Consider the following 23,884-nt stretch of genomic DNA (forward strand, 5'->3'; position numbering starts at 1 on the left):
AAATACATAAAGGGTTAACAAGGGAAATTAATAGAACGGGTGGGGGTTCTATTAACAGAACTTCTAAAACCCCTATAGAAATGAAATGGTCCCTAAAATAATTGTTTCTAAAATTTTCTTAAAAAATTTGAGAGAATGCTGCTCAATTTGTGATCTTTCTAGCGTCGTAATAAAACAAAAGGACACTTCTAAAAGGACGGCAACACAAAGCTAAGATATGGCAAATGTTAGTAACTAATTTAGGTTGTAAGACAGTTTGAAAAACAGAACATTTTAAAGTCTGAAAATAGAAAATTTTAGGAGGTTTTATTTTGTGTAAACGTATGAAAACATTATAAAACCTATACAAATTTGGTATCCACATGATCGTATTGACCCAATGAATAAAGTAGACCTGTCATTTAGGGCGCACAGTGAAAGACGTAAAATCCAAGCCCACAAGAAATGGCGCAAATGTGGTTTTTCATCATTTTCACAGAATATGAATACCACCACTATGAAGTGCAATTTGCAGAAAACAAGCCGTCACACAGCTCTCTACATGGAAAAATAAAAAAAAGTTATAGATTTTTGAAGGTGGGGAGTGAAAAATAGAAACCCAAAAACGAAAAAGGACCTGGTCCTTATGGGGTTAAAGGGGTTTTCCCTCAAACAAAGGTTAGGCCCTATCCACGGGATACCCCCACAGAAAACGAGGGGTCCCATGTACCTCCATCAGACCCCTCGTGGCTCCGTCACCCTAATGGATCAGACGGGCGCGCATGACCGTTTAATCTCTATAGAGCTGACGGAGATCGGTGAGCAATTTCAGTCAGCTCTACAGAGATTAATGGAGCAGAACAGTCATGCGCAGCCGTCTGCTCCATTAGTCTGACGGAGCCACGAGGGGTCCAACGGAGGTTCGTGGGACCCCATCGGACCCCTCGTTTTCGTGATCTGTGGCTCTAACTTTTGTTCGTAGGAAAACCCCTTTAAATAAGCAATCTATATGTGCCTTAGGCCTATAAAGCAAAGAACACAAGTACAGTTATACAACTGGGTGAAATGAAAAGATTACTGTATAGTAAATTCACTTGCTCCCAAAATCCCAGTATATTACTTAGCCTGCCAAAATACTGTTTAAAAAAAAAAAAAAAAAAAAGTATTTCTCAGCAGGAGAACAAAAGTCATCTGTTTGCACCTGGTCTAAGCATGTAATGCACAGGACAGACATATAGGTAAGTGTGGGTTCACAGCGGACAAAAACAACCTCTGCACCGAATGCCAAAAGCTGCTGCCAGGAATTTCCTCTACAATTGTGACCTGTCTACTGTAAACATCATTCCACAGAAAACTCTGGAAACTATGGTGTCAGACAGCAGCTGCCAAAAGAAGACATAAACCTACATCCACCACGGGGTCTGGAGAAAACATATGACTGAATGCAGATATACTGAAGTGCATTACAGCAACGGCTTCCCTGGCATAGAGATACAGGTCTGTAGCGCTCGCTGATTTCATTGTACAACATAGTCTACCGGATTGACTGTCAGCAGTGTATGACTGTGACCTGGACTGTGCACATCAGCCACGTGCCCTGGGCTTAGAGAATTATTGCTACCTGCACTAATGTATGTATCCAAAAGGGCAAAAGTACTTCCTTTACAGTCATATGAAAAAGTTTGGGCACCCTATTAGTCTTTTTTTTTTATATAATTGTGTTTTTATTATTATTTTTCAAAAATATTTAACAAACAAGTTATCATGTACAAATATCACATAAAAATCTTCCAATAACAAAACAATCAAAAGACAAAAGAGAAGGGATCCATGTCCCCGTGGAGTATCAACAGTGTAAATATCCTGTTTGCGTATCATAATGCAAAATCCAACAGTAACATATGCCTACTATATTAAAACAAATACCAAAGATGGCATCATATCAATGCTTAACCATTCTGAAGAGGTTGGGAAAAAGGGTACGGACAAAGACAAAGTCATTCATACTCACTACGACAACAATTACCACTTGGGAAGACACTAAAAGGATGGCCCTGTCACTCTCCTCCTCTTGCTCGTTCCTCAATCCAGTAGCGGTCCCATCGATCCCAGGTTTTGTCAAACTGTGGAATACGATTATTCAGGGAAGCGGTCAGATATTCCATACTGCGAGTTTCTCTAACCCTAGAAAGAAGATCCATTCGGGAGGGGGGGGCTTGTCTCTTCCAAAACTGCGCTATCAGACATCTCGCAGCTGTGAGAATGTGTAAGCTCAGTTTTGTGGTTGCCTTGGCCATGGGGTGTGGAGAGACGTTCAGCAAGTGAAATAATGGGGAGAGTGGGATATCCACCTCTACGACCTCCCGAAGGAGAGTCTTTACTGCCTGCCAAAAAGGCTGCAACAATGGGCACGTCCAGAAGATGTGTTGAAGAGTACCTCCCACTGAACCACATCGCCAGCAAGTATCTGGTGTGTCTGGGAATAATCTGTGCAGCAAGGATGGGGTATGGTACCACTGCATCAACAGTTTGTACTGGTTCTCCTTATGTGTAGCACACAGGGAGGTCTTAGCCGCCCTATGCCAAATCAGTCGCCAAGTGTCCTGAGATATCGGCCCCCCCACTATGCTCTCCCACTTGGCCATATACGGGTGTGCAATGAGCTCGTCTGGGCTGGGATGGAGTAGTATCATGTAGATATCTGATATGAGTCCAGATGTTTGGGTCGCAGTTTTGCAAATGTGTTCAAACGTAGTGGGTGCCGAGACAGTCTCAGCACTGTCCAGGGATTGTAAAAAGTGTCTAATTCGAATGTAGTGAAAATTGGCCGCCTGTGGGAGATGGAATTTATCTTGTAGGGCTGCAAAGGGCAAGATCTTCCTATCGCGGTAATCCACAATATCTGCAAATCTAAATAAACCCTTCTCATGCCAGGGTTTAATTTCCTGCCCAGCCCCAGCTTGTTGCATGAGGGGAGTGTGTAAAAAGGATTGCATAGGGGAGCACTTGGACACCAATGGGAACCTGGCCAAACAGGCCCTCCATAACTTAATCGTAAATGAGATAGGGCCTAGTTGGGAATCAGGCAGCGCAGGCGCCTCTTTGGGCCAAAGGTAGGAGTTAGGATGAAAAGGGGCCAGCCACAGTTTCTCTATCTCCATCCACTTAGAGAATGCCAGTAGGGTGGACCATGCAGGAATGCGTCTCAAGTGTGTTGCCCAGTAGTATTTGGTTATGTCCGGCACCGATAAGCCGCCCCTGGATTTGTGAGAGAGTAGAACAGACCTGGAAACTCTGTGTCTCTTTTTCGCCCAGATAAAGTGCAATATTGATGCTTGCAGGGACCTCAGAGCGCCCAACGGCACCGCTACTGGCAAGGTTTCAAAAAGGTACAGCAGCTTAGGCAGAATAGTCATTTTGACCGCTGCTATCCTGCCAAAAAGAGAGAGGGGGAGACTGTTCCAGTTATTAAGGAGAGTCCTTATTTCCTGAAAACTACCAGGAAAATTCTGCCCATACAGTGTATTGTAAGAGGGGGTCAGGAGTATCCCCAGGTACTTGATAGTGTCTGCTTTCCAGTTATATCTGAATGTGCCCTTCAATTGGTCTACCAGCGGTTGGGTAAAATTGAGGGGCAATGCCTCCGTCTTTGAGGTGTTCACTTTATAGCCCGAGAGACGGCCATATTGTTGTAGCCTCGCTTGTAGGTTGGGTAGGGAGACTAGGGGCTGAGTGATGGTGAGCAGGATATCATCTGCGAACAACGACAATTTAAATTCCTTGTCTCTAACCATAACGCCATGGATATTGGGGTCTAGACGGATAATGGAGGCCAAGGGTTCAATGCAAAGAATAAAGAGGAGGGGAGAGAGTGGACAACCCTGACGTGTACCATTCTTGATCCGCAGAGGTGGGGAGGACGCGTGTGGGAGCTTAATTTCTGCTGTGGGATTTGAATAGAACTCCCTCAGAGCCTGGAGAAAGGGACCCTTTATTCCTATGTGTTCCAGGACTTGAAACATAAAGGGCCAGCTGAGGCGATCAAACGCCTTCTCTGCGTCTAAACTGAGAATTAGGGCCTGATCTTTTTGCTTATTAATTACATCGATAAGATCAATTGTTCTCCTCGTGTTGTCGCCACCTTGCCGTCCAGGTACAAAGCCCACCTGGTCCTTATGGATTACCTGAGGAATCCACTGAATCAGGCGATTGGCCAGTAGTTTTGTGAATATTTTTAGGTCTGCGTTTAGGAGTGCAATCGGCCTATAATTAGCACAATCGGTTGCATCTTTCCCAGGCTTGGGGATAAGGGTGATATAGGAATGGGTGAAAGTTGTAGGCATGGGTTCACCTTGTAAGAACGCGTTAAATACTTTTGTCATATGTGGCAGCACCACAGGGGAGAAGGTCTGATAGTAAAGATATGTGAGCCCATCTGGGCCCGGGGATTTCCCATTTGGCATTTCTTTGATCACCTCCTCTATCTCATCCGACGTGAACTCTGAGTTGAGCGTCTCGATGGCCTCTGAGGGGAGTCCCGGTAGGGAGCAGGAGCTCAAGAAGTCCGAGAGCAGCGTTTTTCTAAGGCCCTCATCCAGGGGTAGAGTATTTGGCAGGGAATACAGTTTGGCATAAAATTCTTGGAAGCGAGAGGCAATCGCTCTCGGGTCATGTAATAGATTTCCCCGGGGATCCCGTATAACATGGGGAGTTTGGTGCTCTCTCTTCTCTCTCAATTGTCTCGCTAGGAGAGAATGGTGCTTATTGGCCTGTTCGTAATACCGTTGCCTAGTAAACACTAGTAATTTCTCTACCTCTTGAGTCTGAACCTCTCGCAACTGCTCCCTAACCTCAATTAACTGTTGGAGTCTCCTCCTAGTGGGTTTGGCTAATAGGGCTGCCTCTTGCTTACCAATCTCCTTTCTCAATTCCTTTTCCAGATGGACCCTGTTTCTTTTCAATCTGGTTCCCTGTTCTATACAATGGCCTCTGAAGACCGCCTTGTGAGCTTCCCATATCATAGGGATAGAGGGGATTGAATCCTCATTAAGCTGAAAATATTCCCGTAGTGCTCCATTTAACTCCTCCTTGATCAGGGGTTTCTTAAGAAGGGATTCATTTAAACGCCAATGACATGCCCTCGTTGTGGTATGGCCCTCACTAAGCTGTAATAGGACTGGCGCATGGTCTGACCACGATATGTCTCCCACCTCTGCGGAATGCATCATTCGCAAGAATTGGATGTCTCCAAACCAGTAATCTATACGAGTATGGGTGCCATGTGGTGCAGAGTAGAAAGTAAATGAGCGGTCGCCCGGGTTGCCCACTCCCCACAAATCATATAAAGCAAACCTCCTGATGACTCTACGGAAAGCCGCTGAAATAGTGCTCTGTGATCTAGTGGCGGGATTGGGGTCGATAGCCAGCCGGTCCATATTTTCTGAGAAGATTACATTGAAGTCCCCTCCTATCAGTAGGGGTGCTGCTGGGAGTCTGGCTATTTTATTCAGGACCTTGGTAATGAAGCGGACCTGCGATGAATTGGGTGCGTAAATATTGCATAAAATCACAGGCGAGCCGAACATTTTGCCCTGAACAATGAGAAAGCGGCCCATGGGATCCGCAGTTACTGTCTCAGGCACTATGGGGCACGAGGTGGAGAACAGGATCGCCACTCCTGCTTTTTTGTTCTCTGTAGATGCCATATAAGATACCGGGTAAAGGTGCTTAGCAAAATTAAAGTTCCCCGTCGTATCATAGTGTGTCTCCTGCAAGAACACCACATCTGCTCTACTCCTCTTTAGCTCATTAAGCGTGAGACGTCGCTTGCGAGCTGAGTTGAGACCCTTTACATTGAGTGTCAAAAGCTGAACCATGGTGAGTTAGCTAACCAATACTCTTGGGCAAGATACGCTGTCTCCCCTGAATAGGATGTAACTGGACAAGTTCTGTGTTAGGAGGGGGGGGAGGGAGGTAGGAGAGGCTAAGTGTGGCTTTTTCTCCCTAAAGCCCTAGAGTGACTGTACTAAAGGGTGTCAGTGTACAGAAGCCTAGAGCGTCAGAGAAACCCGTAGAGGCAACAGGGGGGGGCGACAGGGGAAAGGACAAACCTTGCACTCCACAAGACAAACAGTCAAGACAGATAAAAAAGAAAAAACAACAAAAAAAAAACCCCCGAGAGAGAAAAAAAAGGGGGGGGGGTAATAAGAAAACAAGGATAAATTCCTAATACTATAACCAGGGAGAGGAGAATCTCCTGGCCCTAGTGCAGGTCTATTCAGCTGGTCTACCCCTAAGATGGGGGAGTATAGTCAGCTGAACCGGTTTCACCACCTCCTGTATCAACCCTATGCCAGGGTCAGAGGGCGGGATCCGGAGTAGACCCACTCGGTGGGGAAAAACGTGGCAATAGAACCTAATAGAGGAAAAAAGAAAAAAGCATCAAGTGTAGTTCTACACAAAAATAGAAACTGAGATATAACTCTAACTATCGAGACACTAACCCCGGTGCCCTTGTGCAAATTACATCTGAATTCACAAAGGAGGGGAAAGGTACCCCAAATCAATGCAAATATGGGCAAACATAAGACCCCCTTCAAACAAGTATAATAACTATAAAGGATATATGTTCAGCAGATGTTCCTCTCTAATCATAAGAGTCCTGGGATGGAGCTCTGGTTCGCGGCCTTCGTCTCTTCTGTTGCAGCTGGGTCTTATTCTGCGTTTGTCGCATCTGGGGGGGAAGGCCCCCCCAGTCGTCCAGTCGTGGAGTCGGGATGTTCCAGATGTCGCAGAATTCCTGCAGCTCCTCCATCGTTGAGAGCGTCGCCGTTATTCCATCTTTAGTGGCCGACAGGGCAAAAGGAAAGTTCCAGCGATAGGAAATGTCGTGTTGACGTAAAATGTCCAGCAGCGGCCGTAAAATCCGTCTCTTCTGAAGGGTGATCCCAGAGAGATCCTGATAAAGCTGTATGGTATCCCCATTGAAAGCAAAATTCTTTTTCTTCCGCGCCGCAAACATGAGGCGCTCCTTTAATTCAAAGTCATGTACACAGCAGACCACGTCCCTCGGATTTCCTCCCATTACTTTGGGCCTCAATGCTCTATGAGCTCTGTCAAGCTTTACTTGCGTTTCCGGCTCCCCCAATAGTGTCGAGAAAAGCGCTTGAAGTGTGGCACGGACATCTTCTTTACCTTCCACCTCCGATAGGCCCCTCACCCTTATATTATTACGCCTTCCTCTATTGTCGAGGTCTTCCAGGTGTCTGGCCATGTCTTGTAGTGTGACAGAATGGGAGTGCAGGGTATGTTGCGTATGTGCGATCTGGCGCCTTGAGTCCGCCTGTCCAGCTTCTAGGTGGTCAATTTTCTGCGTCATGCCCTATATGTCGCGCCGTATCTCCGAAATTTCAGATCTGAAAGCCTCCTTCACTTCAGCAATTAAAGATTTAAAGCCCTCTTTGGTAGGGAGATTCTGAAGATGAGCGTGCCAGAGTGGTTCTGATACCGGTGGTCTCTTGACCGCCATTTCGTCTGTGCCGAAGTTCTCAGGCGATGACGCCCATTCTGGGGAAGGTGCAGCGTAGCGGGCAAAAGTAGGGGTTGCACTTAGCTCATCTTCCGTAGCTTGGGACCGGAGGATAAACGGGATTCCAGGAACAAATTCCCCAGGCTGTGGGAGTTGGGGGGATCTCAGTGGGATGTTCTCAAGATGCCGCCCCTGTCCTTCGCTTTCAAACTGACCCTCATCCATAGGGTCGTGTTCGTCTTCAGAGGTCTGTAAATGTTGCAGGTTAGGCTGTTTAAGATGGAGGGGCGACCCCCCCTCAGTGTGGGGTGGGCTGCCTTTCTGGTCAGGATTCTGCGGAGGTGCCCCTTTAGTCTGGCGCTGCTGCATTCTGGCGCTGCTGCGCCGCTTCATTCTGGCGCTGCTGCGCCGCTTCATTCTGGCGCTGCTGCGCCGCTTCATTCTGGCGCTGCTGCGCTGTTTCATTCTGGCGCTGCTGCGCCTCAGGAGATCCGCGCTGTCTGTCTGGCTGCGTGCCAGAATGGCGGCTCGGCGCGGCCTGAGAGGCCCGGACTGGATCGCCGCGGGCCACGTGTGGAGGCGGCGCGGCGGTGGATACCGCGGATCCCCGCTTACCCGCTGCAGGCGTGGGTGCCATGGTGAGGGCGTCTGTCGGCTGTGGCTGGTTCCTCGGCAGGTCGTCGGTTCTCTGGGCAGCACGTGGTCCTGTGCTGGCTGCTGCAGAAGAGCGGAGAAAAAAGCGGGTGAGTGGTATTTCGCCCACCCGTTTCGCTTTCTGGGGTCCTGAGGTCTTTACTCCCCTTCTGGGGGTCTTTTTAGCTTTAGGGGCCAGGGTAGGTCCCCTCCTTTAGGGTAAAATAGGCACCGGGGCTGCAGAGCTGTCTCAATGTGCTGCCATCAGGCTCAGGGTCTAGCCACGCCCCCTGGGCACCCTATTAGTCTTAATCATTTATAGGTATGGAAATTTGGGTTTTTGCAACAGCTATATCAGTTTGATATATCTAATAACTGATGGACACAGTAATATTTAAAGATTGAAATGAGCTTTATTGTACTTACAGAAAATGTGCAACATGCATTAAAACTAAATTTGACAGGTGCAAAAGTATGTGCACCTCAACAGAAAAGTGACATTAATATTTAGTAGATCCTCCTTTTGCCTCTAGTCGCTTCCTGCAGCATTTCATTAGTTCCTGGATGAAGATACTTTTGACCATTCCCCTTTACAATACAATTCCAGTTCAGTTCGAGGGTCACGGAGCATGGACAGCCTGATTCATATCATCCCACAGATGTTCTATGATATTCAGGTCTCGGGACTGGGATGGCCATTCCAGAACATTGTAATTGTTCCTCTGTATGAATGCCTGGGTAGATTTGGAGCGGTGTTTTGGATCAGTGTGTTGCCGAAATATCCATTCCCGGCGTATCTTCAACTTCGTCACTGATTCTTGAACATTATTCTCAAGAATCTGCTGATACCGAGAGGAATCCATACGACCCCCAACTTTAACAAAATTCCCGGTGCCGGCATTGGCCACACAGCCCCAAAGCATGATGGAACCTGCACCAAATTTTACAGTGGGCAGCAAGTGTTTTTCTTGGAATGCTGTGGTTTTTGGCCGCCATGCATAACACCTTTTTGTGTGACCAAACAACTCAATCTTTGTTTCATCAGTCCACAGCACCTTCTTCCAAAATGAAATTGGTTTGTCCAAATGTGCTTCTGAATACCTCAGGCGACTCTGTTTGTGGCGTGCCTGCAGAAACGGCTTCTTTTGCATCACTCTCCCATACGGCTTCTACTTGTGCAAAGTGCACTGTATTGTTGACCGATACATAGGAGTATTCAAATGATAAGGGTGCCCATACTTTTGCACCTGTCAAATTTTATTTTAATGCATATATGTTTTCCCTAATGTATGATATGACATATTTATACACAAAAGGAGATTGCAATCCTCTGGTTGAGGAGACCACCAGACCTCCACCAGTCTCATCAACACAGAAAGAAAGACAAATCTTCCTCCAGCAAACAAGGAGATGAACCCCTGTTCTAAAATACAAACTGTAATAATAATGAATGCAGGAAGCCTGGATTCCTTATTAGAAATAATTAGAAATACCTGCTAGTCCTGGTAAAATTAGCTTCAAGGTGATATTTGGTAACCTTACAAACTTTATTGTAATCCCAGCTCTATACAACAGGCACAAGTCTTGTCCTAAATTTGGCAAGTAAGCACATTTTTACTTCCTAGGTCTCTTTCTAATAACAATATAAAGGATTTGTTGCTTTTCTGTCTGACATCTGTAGTCTTCCGCTCTGCCTGATATCTTTCCATGGTCTGGCAGCGTTCTTGAAGGGAGTGTGTAGGGAGGAGGCATGTAAAAAGAACCAGTCTCAAAATCCTGCCGTGCTGGAAACTATAAAAGACAAGCCTGAGACACTGACATTGATATAGCGTTAATATTTCCCCAGTTATATTACTGACACTTCTACTTATTGCAGTTTGTTTAGTCTAGAAATCACTATATGGACATTACTCACAAGTGGTAAAACACAACTACTAATAGCGGTACAGGAATAACCAAATTACAGCTCATGCTGAAAATATTGTTCCATATATCGTTACTGCTATTGTCACTCCCCCAAATCACTTCAGCCTTATTTCTTGCATGGAAGGGGTAGCTGGCAAAGCAAAGCAAATCTATGGGCAACTTGTGTGGGTACAGCCTTCCATAGCACAGCAGTTAGTTCTGGTAGGAAACGATGATGCCCTTTATTAGCTATGGTCAGAAATATTTTGAAAGAGCTTCAATATCTAAATATATTAACCCTCCTCTACCCCTAAAAATAAAATTTGGAAGGAGAAATATCAAAACCTGTCCTTCTGACAACAGGAAATAAATGGACCCATCAATCACTCTCACAATGGCACGTGTAGGATATCCTCATAAAGGATGTAATAGTGGATGCTTTTCTAAAAGGTCCTTTCTCTAACCTACAACTGAGAGACCGTAACCAAGAAAGAGAAAACAATATCCTCCCCTAATCCTGATATTTTACATAAAAAAAAAAAAAAAATTTACAGGCCAGCGGTTATACTATACTATTCATTCACAAGACAGAGTCTGCTTCCTGCAGTTTGGGGGTCGGTTTCTTTTATGGATTAGATATATTGATTAATATGTAAGGCAGTCAAGAGGCAAAGTTTTCCTTGTCCCATCTGTGAAAATGTATTTGCATATTTCCCACAATCCCCCAGTAGAGCATCAATGGCTCCACATATCTGCGAGGTGGCCTTAAGCGACAGTTTCCCTAAGGAGTCTCCCTACTTCTCAATTCTGGCAGGAACACATCCATCTACTGCAACATAGATAGTGACCTTCGCGCCAGATTCAAGCATACAACTATCACCCCCGGACCAACCGTCCTCTACCTGCTTTGGGTTTTACACCCAGCCTAGTTCTGTCACCTCGGCGCATAAGTATCCACCACAGACCTGATGAAGGGGGTAGACCACCCCCGAAACGCGTAGTCCTTTTACAATACAAATAAACTTAACCTTGAACCATACAAACTGTGTCGGACCTATTCGGGCAGTGCGTCTTATACAAACCCGGGTTTTTCTAAACTCCATATCTATGCGATTTCCTATCCGGCACAATCCTGTACCGGACTCCGGGAAGAAGCAGCATACCCTACCAACAAACATTGAAGAATAGACGGAACAACAAATATCTGCTCTAAACGCATAAGACACAAGGTGTCTTCAGGTGAGCAGATATCCTTGTTATCTCATCACACTCTTAAGTTACCTATTGCGCTAGGGGCGCCGCCTGTGTCTCTTTCTATTTTACATTATGTCCATAGCAGACTCTTGCTGTTACACATTTAGCAAAATCATTAAAAATTACTATGTTATATGATAGTTCCATCGATTTTTAGTTTTTTTTTTTTACAAGCATAAAAAAAAACAACTTATGGCAACTGTTATCTATTCCAAACGATCAGTAAAAAAAACTGCATACTGGCCTCTCTAGAGAGGATCTCTAAGGCACCAGCAGTAGTTCCCATTCTCTAATGCATCTGGTTTTCTCTAATCGCAGTTGCTGACCTCACATTTATACTGCACTTGACTGCTGAGGTCACTTGGATAATAAACATGATGTCAGCACTTTCATACTGATGGAACCCCAGAACCAAAGGGTGGGGGTGCTAGTGAAGTAAAATATAAATGTATATACATACATCATGCTTATTAAATGTACTATGCCAAAATACAACGCTATTAATATGACTAATTCAATATTCTGCTGCTGCTACACACTGTGTACTTGGTAAATGACAGCATCATGTGCTAGTAACTGTGTAATCCTCAAACAAGAAATGAAAGCTAAGCTACAGCTCCGGACATGCTCATCCCACCTGGGAATGACAGGCAGACGACAGGCTGCTGCTTTTGAACTTCATTACAAACTTATTAAAAAAAAAAAAAAAAAGGTAAAAACAGAGATCATCTTACCAGATATTATATCTGGCAGGAAAGAGGTTAACAGGAGGGAAAAACCCTACGACAAGTCATCTTTCATAGGGCAAAGTGAAGAATGAGGGAAACCTGATGCAAAACTTCTATGAATAACACAGGCGGGCATCACTTCTCCGGTTTCTTTACATATGACAACAGATTGAGTTTACGCTCTTTCAATGGGACGTAGTCACAAAATTCATCATCGCTGCTAAACATGTTGTGTTCTAGCACATTCTTGTCATGTTAATGACAATCCAGTAACAATATAAAGTGACACAGTACCCAGTCACCCTACTAAGCGTCTATATAAATAATATGGGCTACTGTAGTCGTGAATGCTCAACCTTTGCCTTTGTTTACGTATGGCAGAAAGACTTGGTTGCTCCTAAACTCTGTTCTGTCACAGCAGCGTTCGTTCGCTCTGTAGCGTCTCACTCTCCGGCAGACAAAGGGCCTGGGCAGAGCTTCAAGGCGGTAAGGAAGAGGCAAACAGTCCTAGAGCCGAGTCATTGTACTCCGTGATGCTGGCCGCTCATCAACCCCCTCAATGACATCATTACAGCTTATATAATGATTGTATAATATCAGATACACCGTGACAACTCATGCATCTGCCTAAAGACTCAGCAATGTTATTATTCCCTAATCCTACAGAACAATGACTCATGTCCGTCACTGAGAATGTCTGGATTTGAGATTTATTTTTTGTCCAGCAACTTGTCCTACACATCACTGGTTCCTCCAAGACTTCAAAACAACAGAAGTATGTAGATTCATCTATAACCATCATTCCCAAAGATGGCATTTAATATCTAAATATAGAAAAGTAAACTTCTGATGGCGGATGTCTACATGTTAGGGTTATTTAAATATAACAAACAAGACAGGGTAAATAAATTCAACTCATTTATGGTAATCCATAAGAGTTGCCACGTGTGTAGGACTTAAATTCAAGCAGTAAGCAAACATGTCATCACGAAGAAGCAGTGTTGTCTGATAAAAGCATATTGGAGCATGGGAAGAGTTGATGTATAGTAATGCAGACAGTCAAGATCAGATCTTTATGATGAATTTGTGTAATATATATATATATATATATATATATATATATATAATTATACATACATAATAAGACCTTCCCTAGAAGAGCCCTTAACTATGATATATACTATGATACTGTGGCAGTCATCACAAAGAGCTTTTCCTTTAATTTTATAATAACTTGTCAAACATCTGCTCTTTTTCTGTGGTTAGGATTCCAGATGGAGGTTATACACTGTCAATGACTGCTATTTCTCGTTGTACAGTTATTATTAATGAAGTAAAGGCATCCACTGCACCCATGAACCTGAATGAGCAGAGATTTAAATTAGTAAGTGATAAGTTGTACTATAATTATATATCAATCTTCTCTAGCATAATAACTTGCTAATTACATATTAGCGTAGATTCACACTGGTGAGAACGTTCAGTGCATCAAGGACAGTGTCCTGTTTCACGGACCGACTACAGTGTCTAGGACAGAACTTTGAGCATCATAGGCTTATATCATCCTTGCTTCCCAGCAGAACAGACTGTAACCATGATTTTAGTTCTGCGGGGAAGCAGGGATTCCTTGAACGACATATGATTATGCTTGCCGTACTGTTATGGACACTGTAGTCAGTTTGTTAAATCCGAGCGTATTCTGTGATGCATGGACCAACCACGCCAATGTGAATCTACTCTTAGGCTGACTTTTTATTGTTATGCTGTACCAGGTTCCGTTTAAGAACATCTGATTGGCACTACCAGGAAAAGATGCAGATTTGCTCAAAGAAATTCTGCTGCCCTGAGGCCACATGGAAGCAAATGTCATATATAGTGGAATATCTATATGGTTGTAGACACTGGTCCCCGAATGCAGATTATGCTGTCTCCATTATAACAGTCCTGATATTCCCATCAAACTGAACAACCTTTACCATGGAGCTCATCTTAGATCCCATCCAATAGATATTATAGGCAGCTCCAGCATTGGACTTTATCACTCACCCGAAATCATCGTCCATAGACTTGAAGAAGAACTTGTAATTGGGTTTGTTGAGCACTCCCTTGAAATCTCCTAAAGTCACTCGATCAGAGGGCACTGGCAACTTGACCAAATACGGCGTCTCCTGCTCATCCAGATGGTAGATCACCTTGGTCTCCCCCATGATGATGCAGCCGGGGTGCGGGCAGCACAGGAGACGGCTCTATCCAGGTGTGAGGAGGGGCCCGGCCCCGGGAGCTGTCATACAAGGCGGCCCATAGGTGGACGGAGGATCCCCACTGACACAACGTATGCAGGGGCCCAGGCCAGAGAGTGAGGCGGCGGAGGCAGACACTGAGGGGGTGGGGGGCACTAATAAACACTTTAGTGTCTGGCCTGTCAGCCCCTGCCCCACACTCAGGCCCGCTCCTCCAATAACTGCCCGCCTCGCTGACACTCCAGGGACTTGGATACCCCCTGCACGGGCACACGAGCCGACGGAGACTCCCGCGGTGCCAGTTCCCGGTTGGGTTCTCGGTCTGTTTCTGTCACTCGGTGTCCGTCTCTTAGAACTGAGCATGCGCAAAAGAGTAAAGAGCCAGCTGCTTCCTGCGCAAGCGCCGCAGAGGCGAACAGTAGACTCTGGTTACGCCCCTTGTCATGTGACCTGACGAAGCGCCGGATATCCGCCAGACAGCGGGTTACTGCAAGTATCTGGCTGTGTAGTTTGGAAGGCGAGCAGCATGGATAGAAGTTGCGTCCTTTCATTACTGACGTGTAACGCGGGTGCGTACTGTCATTGTGTCACTAACTACAGACTGGTGCTGAGACAATGTTCAGTACTTCTATGAAAAACCCGTTTAAATAATAGGCGCTGTTTACAGCAGAAAATCATCCAACAGAAGGGGGATACTCACACAAATAGCCCAAAAGCTTCGTGGTTTCTAAACTGATTCAGCCAGAAGAATGGGAGATATCAATAATAATAATAAACAAACAAACCTTCATTAAAATGAATCCAACTTTTCCTGTGTTAGCGTGCCCAGAAGGTATATTTACCTGTGCAGGTTTCTTCTTAGTATATAAGGATGGAAAAAGACTCAAGTCCAACCTTTAAGAAATAAATACATGTTTTTCCCCATAACCAGTGATATTCTTGCTCTCCAGAAAGGCATCCAGGCCTCTATTGAACATGTACATAGAATCCGCCATAACAACCTCCTGCGGCAGAGAGTTCCATAGTCTCACTGCTCTTACAGTAAAGAACCTTTGTCTATGTTGATGGTAGAACCACCTCTCCTCTAGGCGTAGAGGATGCCCCCTTGTCCTGGTCACAGGCCTAGGTATAAAAAGATCTTTGGAGAGATCCTTGTACTGTCCATTCAGGTATTTGTACATTGTAATGAGGTCTCCCCTGAATAACCCAAAATTTTGTAATCTGTAATTGTATTCTAGTCTTTCCATTCCCTTTATAATCCTGGTTGCTCTCGTTCCAGTTCTACTATGTCCTTTTTATACATTGGTGCCCAAAACTGTACACAATATTCCATGTGTGGTCTGATCAGTGATTTGTATAAGGGCAAAACTATGTCCTTACATGAGAATCTATTCCTCTCTTGATACATCCCATAATGTTATTTGCCTTAGCAGCAGCCGCCTGGCTCAGTTCAGTTTTACCAAGTAATTGATGTTTAGAAAAAAATTGTACTTTTTGTTTTCATGCCCCAAGTACAGAACTTTACATTTATCTACATTAAACCTCATCAACCATTTTTCTGCCCACTCCTCACGCTTCCACAAATCCCTCTGTAATGCTAAACTATCGACCTCAGTATTTATTACTTTACACAGCTTAGTATCATCTGCAAATATTGAAACTTGACTGTATAAACCCACTACAAGGTCATTAGTAAAAATATTAAAAGGAAGTGGCCCCAATACTGACTTCTGTGGCACTCTACTGGTAACGTCAACCAATCTGAGAATGTGCCATTAATGATGATTCTCTGTTTTCTATCACTAAGCCAATTGCCCAAACACACAGATTTTCCCCTAGTCCCAGCAGTCTCATTTTATGCACAAACCTTTTATGTGGCACTGTGTCAGGCTATATACTACAGGGGGCTGCAGGCTATATGCTAGGGGGCTGAGAGGCTATATATTACAGGTGGCTGGTTTGCTATATACGACGGGGCTGGAAGGCTATATACAACAGGGGGATGGAAGGCTATATACTACAAGGGGCTGGTAGGCTATATACTAGGGGGCTGACAGGCTATATACTACAGGGGGCTGGCAGACTATAAACTACAGGGGCTGGCAGGCAATATACTACAGGGGGCTATGTATACTGTATATACTGGGGAGGCTGTGACCAATGCATTTCCCACCCTCGGCTTATACTCGAGTCAATAGGTTTTTCCAGCTTTTTGTGTTGAAATTAGGGGTCTCGGCTTTTACTCAGGTCGTCTTATACTTGAGTATATACGGTACATTCCTCATCATGTCTTCCACCAAGGGATTTTTTTGGGTAAAGTCAGTCAGGAAGGCTACATTCAGTAGATTGGCCCTTTCCTTATCTCCTTCCACCGTGACCCCCAGGTTATTCCTCAGAGGTTCCACACTCTCCGTTTTTAGTTTCTTATCATTTATATGCAGTACTTGGAAAATAATTTGGGATTTTTTTTGCTCTCCCTGGCAATATTTCTCTCAGTCTCTATTTTTGCGGCCTTTATCTGCTTTTTACAGGATTTTATTTTTTTCTATAACGCCTCATTGCTACCTTAGTGTTTTAGCACCTCAAACGCCTTATCTTTCTCGCTTATTGCTCGCCTTACAGTATTAGCTAACCATTTTTGGGGGGTGCTTTTGTCTTTGAGAACGTTATTCCAGTTTATACCTATAAGGTCCTCCCTTAGCTGCTGAAAATTTGCCCTTCTTCATGCAGTTTTTTAGTCAGACCTCGGACTGAATTTAAAGGGGTTGTCCTGAGTGCCCCTGGGACACCTGCCTTGGGTTGCAGGCGCATCCATGTACCTCCATGTCGGTCGATGCGCTTGCCGCGCTACTCACCTTGCCGGCGACTCACGCGGCACCTTACGCGCGTTCCCAGGGCCTAGAGCGCACGCGCCGGCTCTGTTAGATTTTAGGGGCCAGTGCACCTGTAATTGGTGCTGGCCAGCTGCCCTTCCTGATAAATTCCCAGCCCCTTCCTGTGTTCCCTGCCAGATCTTTGTGACTAAAAGCCGTAGAAAAAGCTATTTTTCCCATGTCCTTTGCGTTTATAGTGATTTCCCATTGTGACCTTGATAGCGTTCCTGACTACGCTGCTCTGCTGCCTGCCTTGACCTGTTGCTACATCCTGCCCGTCCTGACCTTCTCCCTGACTATGACGTCTTTGTAGTTTGCCTTGGCTGCCACTGCGGACAAAGTCGCACCTGTGGAATGACCTGGTGGTCCCACACCGCAGCAAGTCCAACCTGCTTTGCGACAGGCACGGGTGAAAACCGGGTGCCACTTAGACTCCGGTCTCATGTGTTGGCTCACGTCATCGTCCGCAGTGGTCCAGTGGGTCCACTACCCCTGGAGCCTCACGGGTTGTCAGGGCATCAATTTCTTTTAAGATGGTGTGGGAGGCTGTAAAAACAATAAAGAAGCTATGCTTGCCTGGTTCTCCTGTCACCTCAGTGGTAATACCATGTCTATAGTGCAGGTGCACTCTGGCCCTTCAAAACTGCAGAAAAAGAATCACTATGGTACCATGTAAACACACCCCAAAACCAGCTTTGCCTTTTGCCAGAAAACCATGGATAGTGTACAGGCCACTGACATTACAACACAGGATTGTTATTGCTGTAACTGATGCCCAGTCAGTGAGATGATATAGTGGTGACAAGTCCATGTGTTTGGGTGTTGTCTGTGTTGTGAGAATTTTTTTTAATTAATAAAGAGCCTTTGTTGCCCTTGAATTAATTGTCCACAAATGGACAAGGGCACATATTTTACACATCGGGGGGACAGTTATCAGATAACTGCGAGTTTGTTATTTATTTACTCACTTTCCCCTGTGGGTTATTATACATAGGGGTAACCACCCTTGAGTTCAAGATTCGCTTTAATCAGCATCGATTCACCATCCAAGGTGGGCGAAGAGACCTTCCGGTGTCCAAACATTTTCTTGACTTCAAACACACCAAGAAGCGATTGCAGTTTTGGATAATTGATCATGTTCCACCCCTGAGGAGAGGTGGTGAATGGGAAAAAAATAATAAAAAAGAGGGAACTTTATTGGATATTCACGCATCCCTGGCACGCATCTAAACAAACAAACCACAGATTTGCCGCTAGCAGAATATGGGGAGATGATCGTGCATGTTTACATAGGTAGGATTACACTTTGAGCACTCGGCACTTTATAAAATATGGATAGTGTATAGCAGTGATGGCTAACCTATGGCACTGGTGCCAGAGGTGGCACTCAGAGCCCTTTCTGTGGGCACTCAGGCCATCACCAGAGATGACTCCAGGTATCTTCCTGCAGTCCCAGACAGCCCAGGACTTGCTGTGCACAGAGCTATTTTATATATTTTAAAGTGACAGCTCTACCTGGGACTATTTTCTGCTTTATTGGTGTCCTCAGGGGCTGGTATCAATGAAAACTGTGACAGAGAAGGGAGTATAAATCACAAATAAAACTTTTGTGTTGGCACTTTGCGATAAATAAGCGGGTCTTTGTTGTAGTTTGGGCACTCGGCCTCTAAAAGGTTTGCCATCACTGGTGTATAGTATCAATGACTATAAGTTTCTTATATATACACTGATGTACAGGCGGTCCTCTACTTAAAGGCAACCTACCACTTGAAGTGGCAGGTATAAGAAGGAACTACCGAGCACCAGCTCAGGGTAAGCTGGTGCCGGAGCTTATTTTTGTTAGTGTTTTAAAACACTTTTTAAACTTTATGGACGAAGCTGCTTCGGCGCAGGGAGGTACGTGCTCTGCGCTTACCATGCACGCGACTGTGCGCGCAGCTACATAGGAAGTGAAGGAGAGCCGCGCGCATGGTAAGCGCCGAGCGCGTACCTCCCTGCGCCGAAGCAGCTTTGGCCATAAAGTTTAAAAAGTGTTTTAAACCGCTGGTTCTCAGTAGTTCCTTTTAATACCTGCCACTTCAAGTGGTAGGTTTCCTTTAAGAACACTCGACTTACATACGACCCCTAGTTACAAACGGACCTCTGGATATTGGTAATTTATTGTACTTTAGTCCTAGGCTACAATGATCAGCTGTAACAGTTATCAAATGTGTCTGTAATGAAGCTTTAGTGTTAATATTGATTCTTATGACAACCCAACATTTTTAAAATCCAATTGTCGCATAGACCAAAAAAGTTCTGGCTGGGATTACAATGATAAAATATACAGTTCCGACTTACATACAAATTCAACTTAAGAACAAACCTACAGACCCTATATGTAACCCGGGGACTGCCTGTATTCATTGTTTATTAATATATGTATTTTTCACGCACTGATGATGGTGTTATGTATTCACACATGATGTCTTACATATATCACAAATAGTTTTAAGATGGAAGTTTACATATTTAATGAGAGATGTGACCCATTTATGTTGGTATATATAACCCCCATTTGTCACTTGTACACTGCTTGAGAAAGGCTCCATTGAGGCCGAAACGTTGCATTTGATGCTTTCGTTTGTGCTGCTTGGACTTCTTCCTAGTGTGTGTGTATATATATATATTATATATACACTCACCGGCCACTTTATTAGGTACACCTGTCCAACTGCTCGTTAACACTTAATTTCTAATCAGCCAATAACATGGCGGCAACTCATTAAGGCATGTAGACATGGTCAAGACAATCTCCTGCAGTTCAAACCGAGCATCAGTATGGGGAAGAAAGGTGATTTGAGTGCCTTTAAACGTGGCATGGTTGTTGTTGCCAGAAGGGCTGGTCTGAGTATTTCAGAAACTGCTGATCTACTGGGATTTTCACGCACAACCATCTCTAGGGTTTACAGAGAATGGTCCGAAAAAGAAAAAACATCTAGTGAGCGGCAGTTCTGTGGGCGGAAATGCCTTGTTGATGCCAGAGGTCAGAGGAGAATGGGCAGACTGGTTCGAGCTGATAGAAAGGCAACAGTGACTCAAATCGCCACCCGTTACAACCAAGGTAGGCAGAAGAGCATCTCTGAACGCACAGTACGTCGAACTTTGAGGCAGATGGGCTACAGCAGCAGAAGACCACACCGGGTGCCACTCCTTTCAGCTAAGAACAGGAAACTGAGGCTACAATTTGCACAAGCTCATCGAAATTGGACAGTAGAAGATTGGAAAAACGTTGCCTGGTCTGATGAGTCTCGATTTCTGCTGCGACATTCGGATGGTAGGGTCAGAATTTGGCGTCAACAACATGAAAGCATGGATCCATCCTGCCTTGTATCAACGGTTCAGGCTGGTGGTGGTGGTGTCATGGTGTGGGGAATATATTCTTTGGGCCCCTTGGTACCAATTGAGCATCGTTGCAACGCCACAGCCTACCTGAGTATTGTTGCTGACCATGTCCATCCCTTTATGACCACAATGTACCCAACATCTGATGGCTACTTTCAGCAGGATAATGCGCCATGTCATAAAGCTGGAATCATCTCAGACTGGTTTCTTGAACATGACAATGAGTTCACTGTACTCAAATGGCCTCCACAGTCACCAGATCTCAATCCAATAGAGCATCTTTGGGATGTGGTGGAACGGGAGATTTGCATCATGGATGTGCAGCTGATAAGCTTCTGTTTCACTGAGGCTAGTGAAAGGGGTCTTTTGCCCGTTCAGGGTTGCAAGATAGTGTTGTGTGGACAGCCCCAACTCACTTCCTGCATCTCCCAGAACCCGTGAGTACAGGGAGTGTGTATAAAACAAATTAATACAAAATTAATTTGTATAAAACAGATTAATTGACCTTGTGTACCCCAAAGTAATCAAGAAAAACAGACAAGGCCTCATCCTGCTTGGAATTAGGGGGTTATAAAGAGCCAAAAGTGTATACCTGAGAAGAAACACTTCTGTTGACAAAGTCCCTCCTTATCAGCATGAGAGTCCAAAAATTCCCAAGGCAGTGTTCTATCCATCAAGATTCTGGTCCTCTTGGCTTTCAGACTGGGGTAATGTAATAAGTTAAAGAGGCCATGGAGCCAACCCTGAGTGCCATTGGGACAAAATGATAAAGACCATGAAACCATGTCCACCCACTAAGCATTAGTGGGGTAGGCAAAGTGTTTTTTAGGACAAATTAACTAGCTTGACTAATTACTATGGCTGAAACAAAGATAAAGACTAGTAAAGGCCCACAATCCGAAGCCCCATCCCCACCGCATCTTCCTAGTCAGCTGTAGTTAAACATGGCTGTTCAGGCCTGTTTGACCTAAGTGAGCAACAATGTAAGGAGGAGTGTGGTATAGCATGTTGGATAGAAAAAAAGGGCCATTAAATAGATAGTCCAGAGGTTGAAAAGCATGCCTGCTTTCTTTCAAAAATAGTGCCAATACTTGGATACATGTGCTTATAAGATGCTCAAAGTAGAAATAGAAGCCAAATAATAGATGGGAGATCTCAGGATTATTGTCTAAGTATACACACAACAATAAATAAAGGATTTACCCAAGTTAACAGCTTATAGTTAGTTTAAGATCCAAAGTAGGTATTAGCAGAATGACAAGTCACCCTATGTGTAATAGTATTTTATAATCCCAGAGTTATTTGGATTATCTGCACAGAGACAGAGAAATAGTGACATAGTGAAGTACTGACATCAAACAATATTTTTTAAGGTATGGGAAGGTATTGAGTTTTTCATATATTATGCCGGCTGTGTGTGATGTTCACCAGACGGGTCAAAGAAACACAGTGGCCTTTTAAATGAGTCATGTAAGTATCCATTGGATGTCACATGGATGATAGTGGTCCCCAGGAAGCCTTGCTCCTGTCATTCCCTTCTTTACTATCTGCAAATGGCATGTTGGACGCCAACATCTAATGTCTAATCACTACACGAACAATCCTTGCATCGTAATACACATGGCAATGCCATGCCATCTCTATCTCCCCCATCTGATGCTACATACACTTTGAATCACAATAAATACATAGGGAACTATGCAAAAACATTTTCCAGGATGGGACGAGGGGGCTTCCTTTCAAGGTAGTAAAATTAGGCATTGCTTTCCTTATTCCTCCATATTTGCATTTTTCCAGAGTCATCTAGTGGAGCATAAATGGGACAGGTAAGACATCTACAAGGCAGCCTTAATTGGCAACTTTTCTGTAAGGAGAACTTTTACTTTCTGACCCTAAGAAATACATAGAGTACAGAACTCTAGGGTTAGATTATGGATTGGGCAGGTTGAGGTCCATGTTCCTAAATAAACTCATGGAATAGGAAGAAGTAACAATACCCCAAGTTTACAATGAATTACATTAAATAAGAATTTCCATTGCAACAGTGCTGCCCACATACATATACTGGTTTGACTTTACGGTAATCCTACATCATGTCATTAGGCTTCTAGAACGTCATGATTGATGCTAAGGGAGCTCCCTTACTAGATAGCAAAAAGAGGCATTGTTTTCCATGCCTCATCCTGGAAAATGTATTTGCATATTTCCCAGAACTCCTTAATGGAGCATCAATGTCTATGGGGCACATTTACTTACCCATCCCGCCGCGATGTGCGTTGTCCGACAAGGATTCGGAGCTGCCGCGATTCACTAAGATTGTGCGTCCAATTACCTGCATGTGTCGCTTCCATGCTCTGGTCCGCCGGAGTTCACCGTCTTCTTCTTTGAATGTTAAATCCCGGAATTAGTCGGGTTGTCCGACGGCCACGTTGTGTCACATGAAAGTCGGCGCAATTGCGCCAAAATCCGGTTGTTTGTGGCAAAAACCCCAGTTAAATGCGCCGCAAAATGGAAAAATTTAAGAAACCCGACGAAAATGTGGTCTGCGGACCCTTGGTAAATGTGCCCCTATGTGTCTAGGACACGTTTACAAGGCAGCCTTAATTGGCAAACTCTCTGTAAGGAGAACTTCTACTTTCTGACCCTAAGAAATGCTTAGAGTACAGAGCTCTTGGGTTAGATTAGGGATTGGACAGGTTGGGGTCCATGTTTCTTAAATAAACTCCCGTTATGGGAAGATGTAACAATACCCCAATTTTACAATGAATTACATTATATAAGAATTTCCATTGCAGGAAGGTAAGAAGGGGAAGTGTAAAGACAGGGGTTCCCTTATTTGTAAGAGGTGGCTAATAACAGAAAGAATTTTGTCTAATAGCTCCCTGGGATCTGCTTTTGGTAAAACCTTGCCTTCATATATAGCAGCTGACAACAAGGAGTTAAAGGGGTTATCCGGGTTTTAAAAAATACTGAGGGCCGGGCTGGGGTGGGCTAGTTAAACATAATAAACATCTACTTACCTCCTCCGGGGCGCACAGGGAGCTTCCGGCCGGCCAGAAGCTCCCATCCGACACCATCTCTTAGCGCTTACAACGCTGAGAGATAGGGACGGATGGGAGGAGCCGGCCACATCGCGGAATGGAAGCTCCCAGTGTGCGGCTTCTGTGCCCCTGTAAACAACAGGGGACAGACGGACCACGGCGCGGGACATCGGCAGCGCCGGAGGAGGTAAGTACACGTTTATTATGTTTAACTAGCCCACCCCAGCCCGGCCCTCAGTATTTTTAAAAACCCGGATAACCCCTTTAAGGTAGTAATGAGGAATTGGCTCCATTGAAGTATGTAGAAGATTAAATATGA

General features: G+C 44.6%; 1 protein-coding gene across 2 annotated transcripts in view; it reads right to left on the reverse strand.

Moving 5' to 3' along the window:
• The window catches only part of DVL3 (dishevelled segment polarity protein 3), a 77,998-nt gene extending 63,320 nt beyond the window's left edge, over positions 1 to 14,678 (reverse strand). For both annotated transcript variants that reach the window (XM_072142408.1, XM_072142409.1), the window contains exon 1: positions 14,074 to 14,678. In XM_072142408.1, the coding sequence (XP_071998509.1) occupies positions 14,074 to 14,234 (161 nt within the window). In that variant the 5' untranslated portion in view covers positions 14,235 to 14,678. The remainder of the gene's footprint in view (positions 1 to 14,073) is intronic.
• Between the last annotated feature and the right edge of the window lie 9,206 nt (positions 14,679 to 23,884).

The sequence above is a fragment of the Engystomops pustulosus genome, chromosome 3 (genome assembly GCF_040894005.1).
Source record: "Engystomops pustulosus chromosome 3, aEngPut4.maternal, whole genome shotgun sequence".
NCBI classification, from domain to species: Eukaryota; Metazoa; Chordata; class Amphibia; order Anura; family Leptodactylidae; genus Engystomops; species Engystomops pustulosus.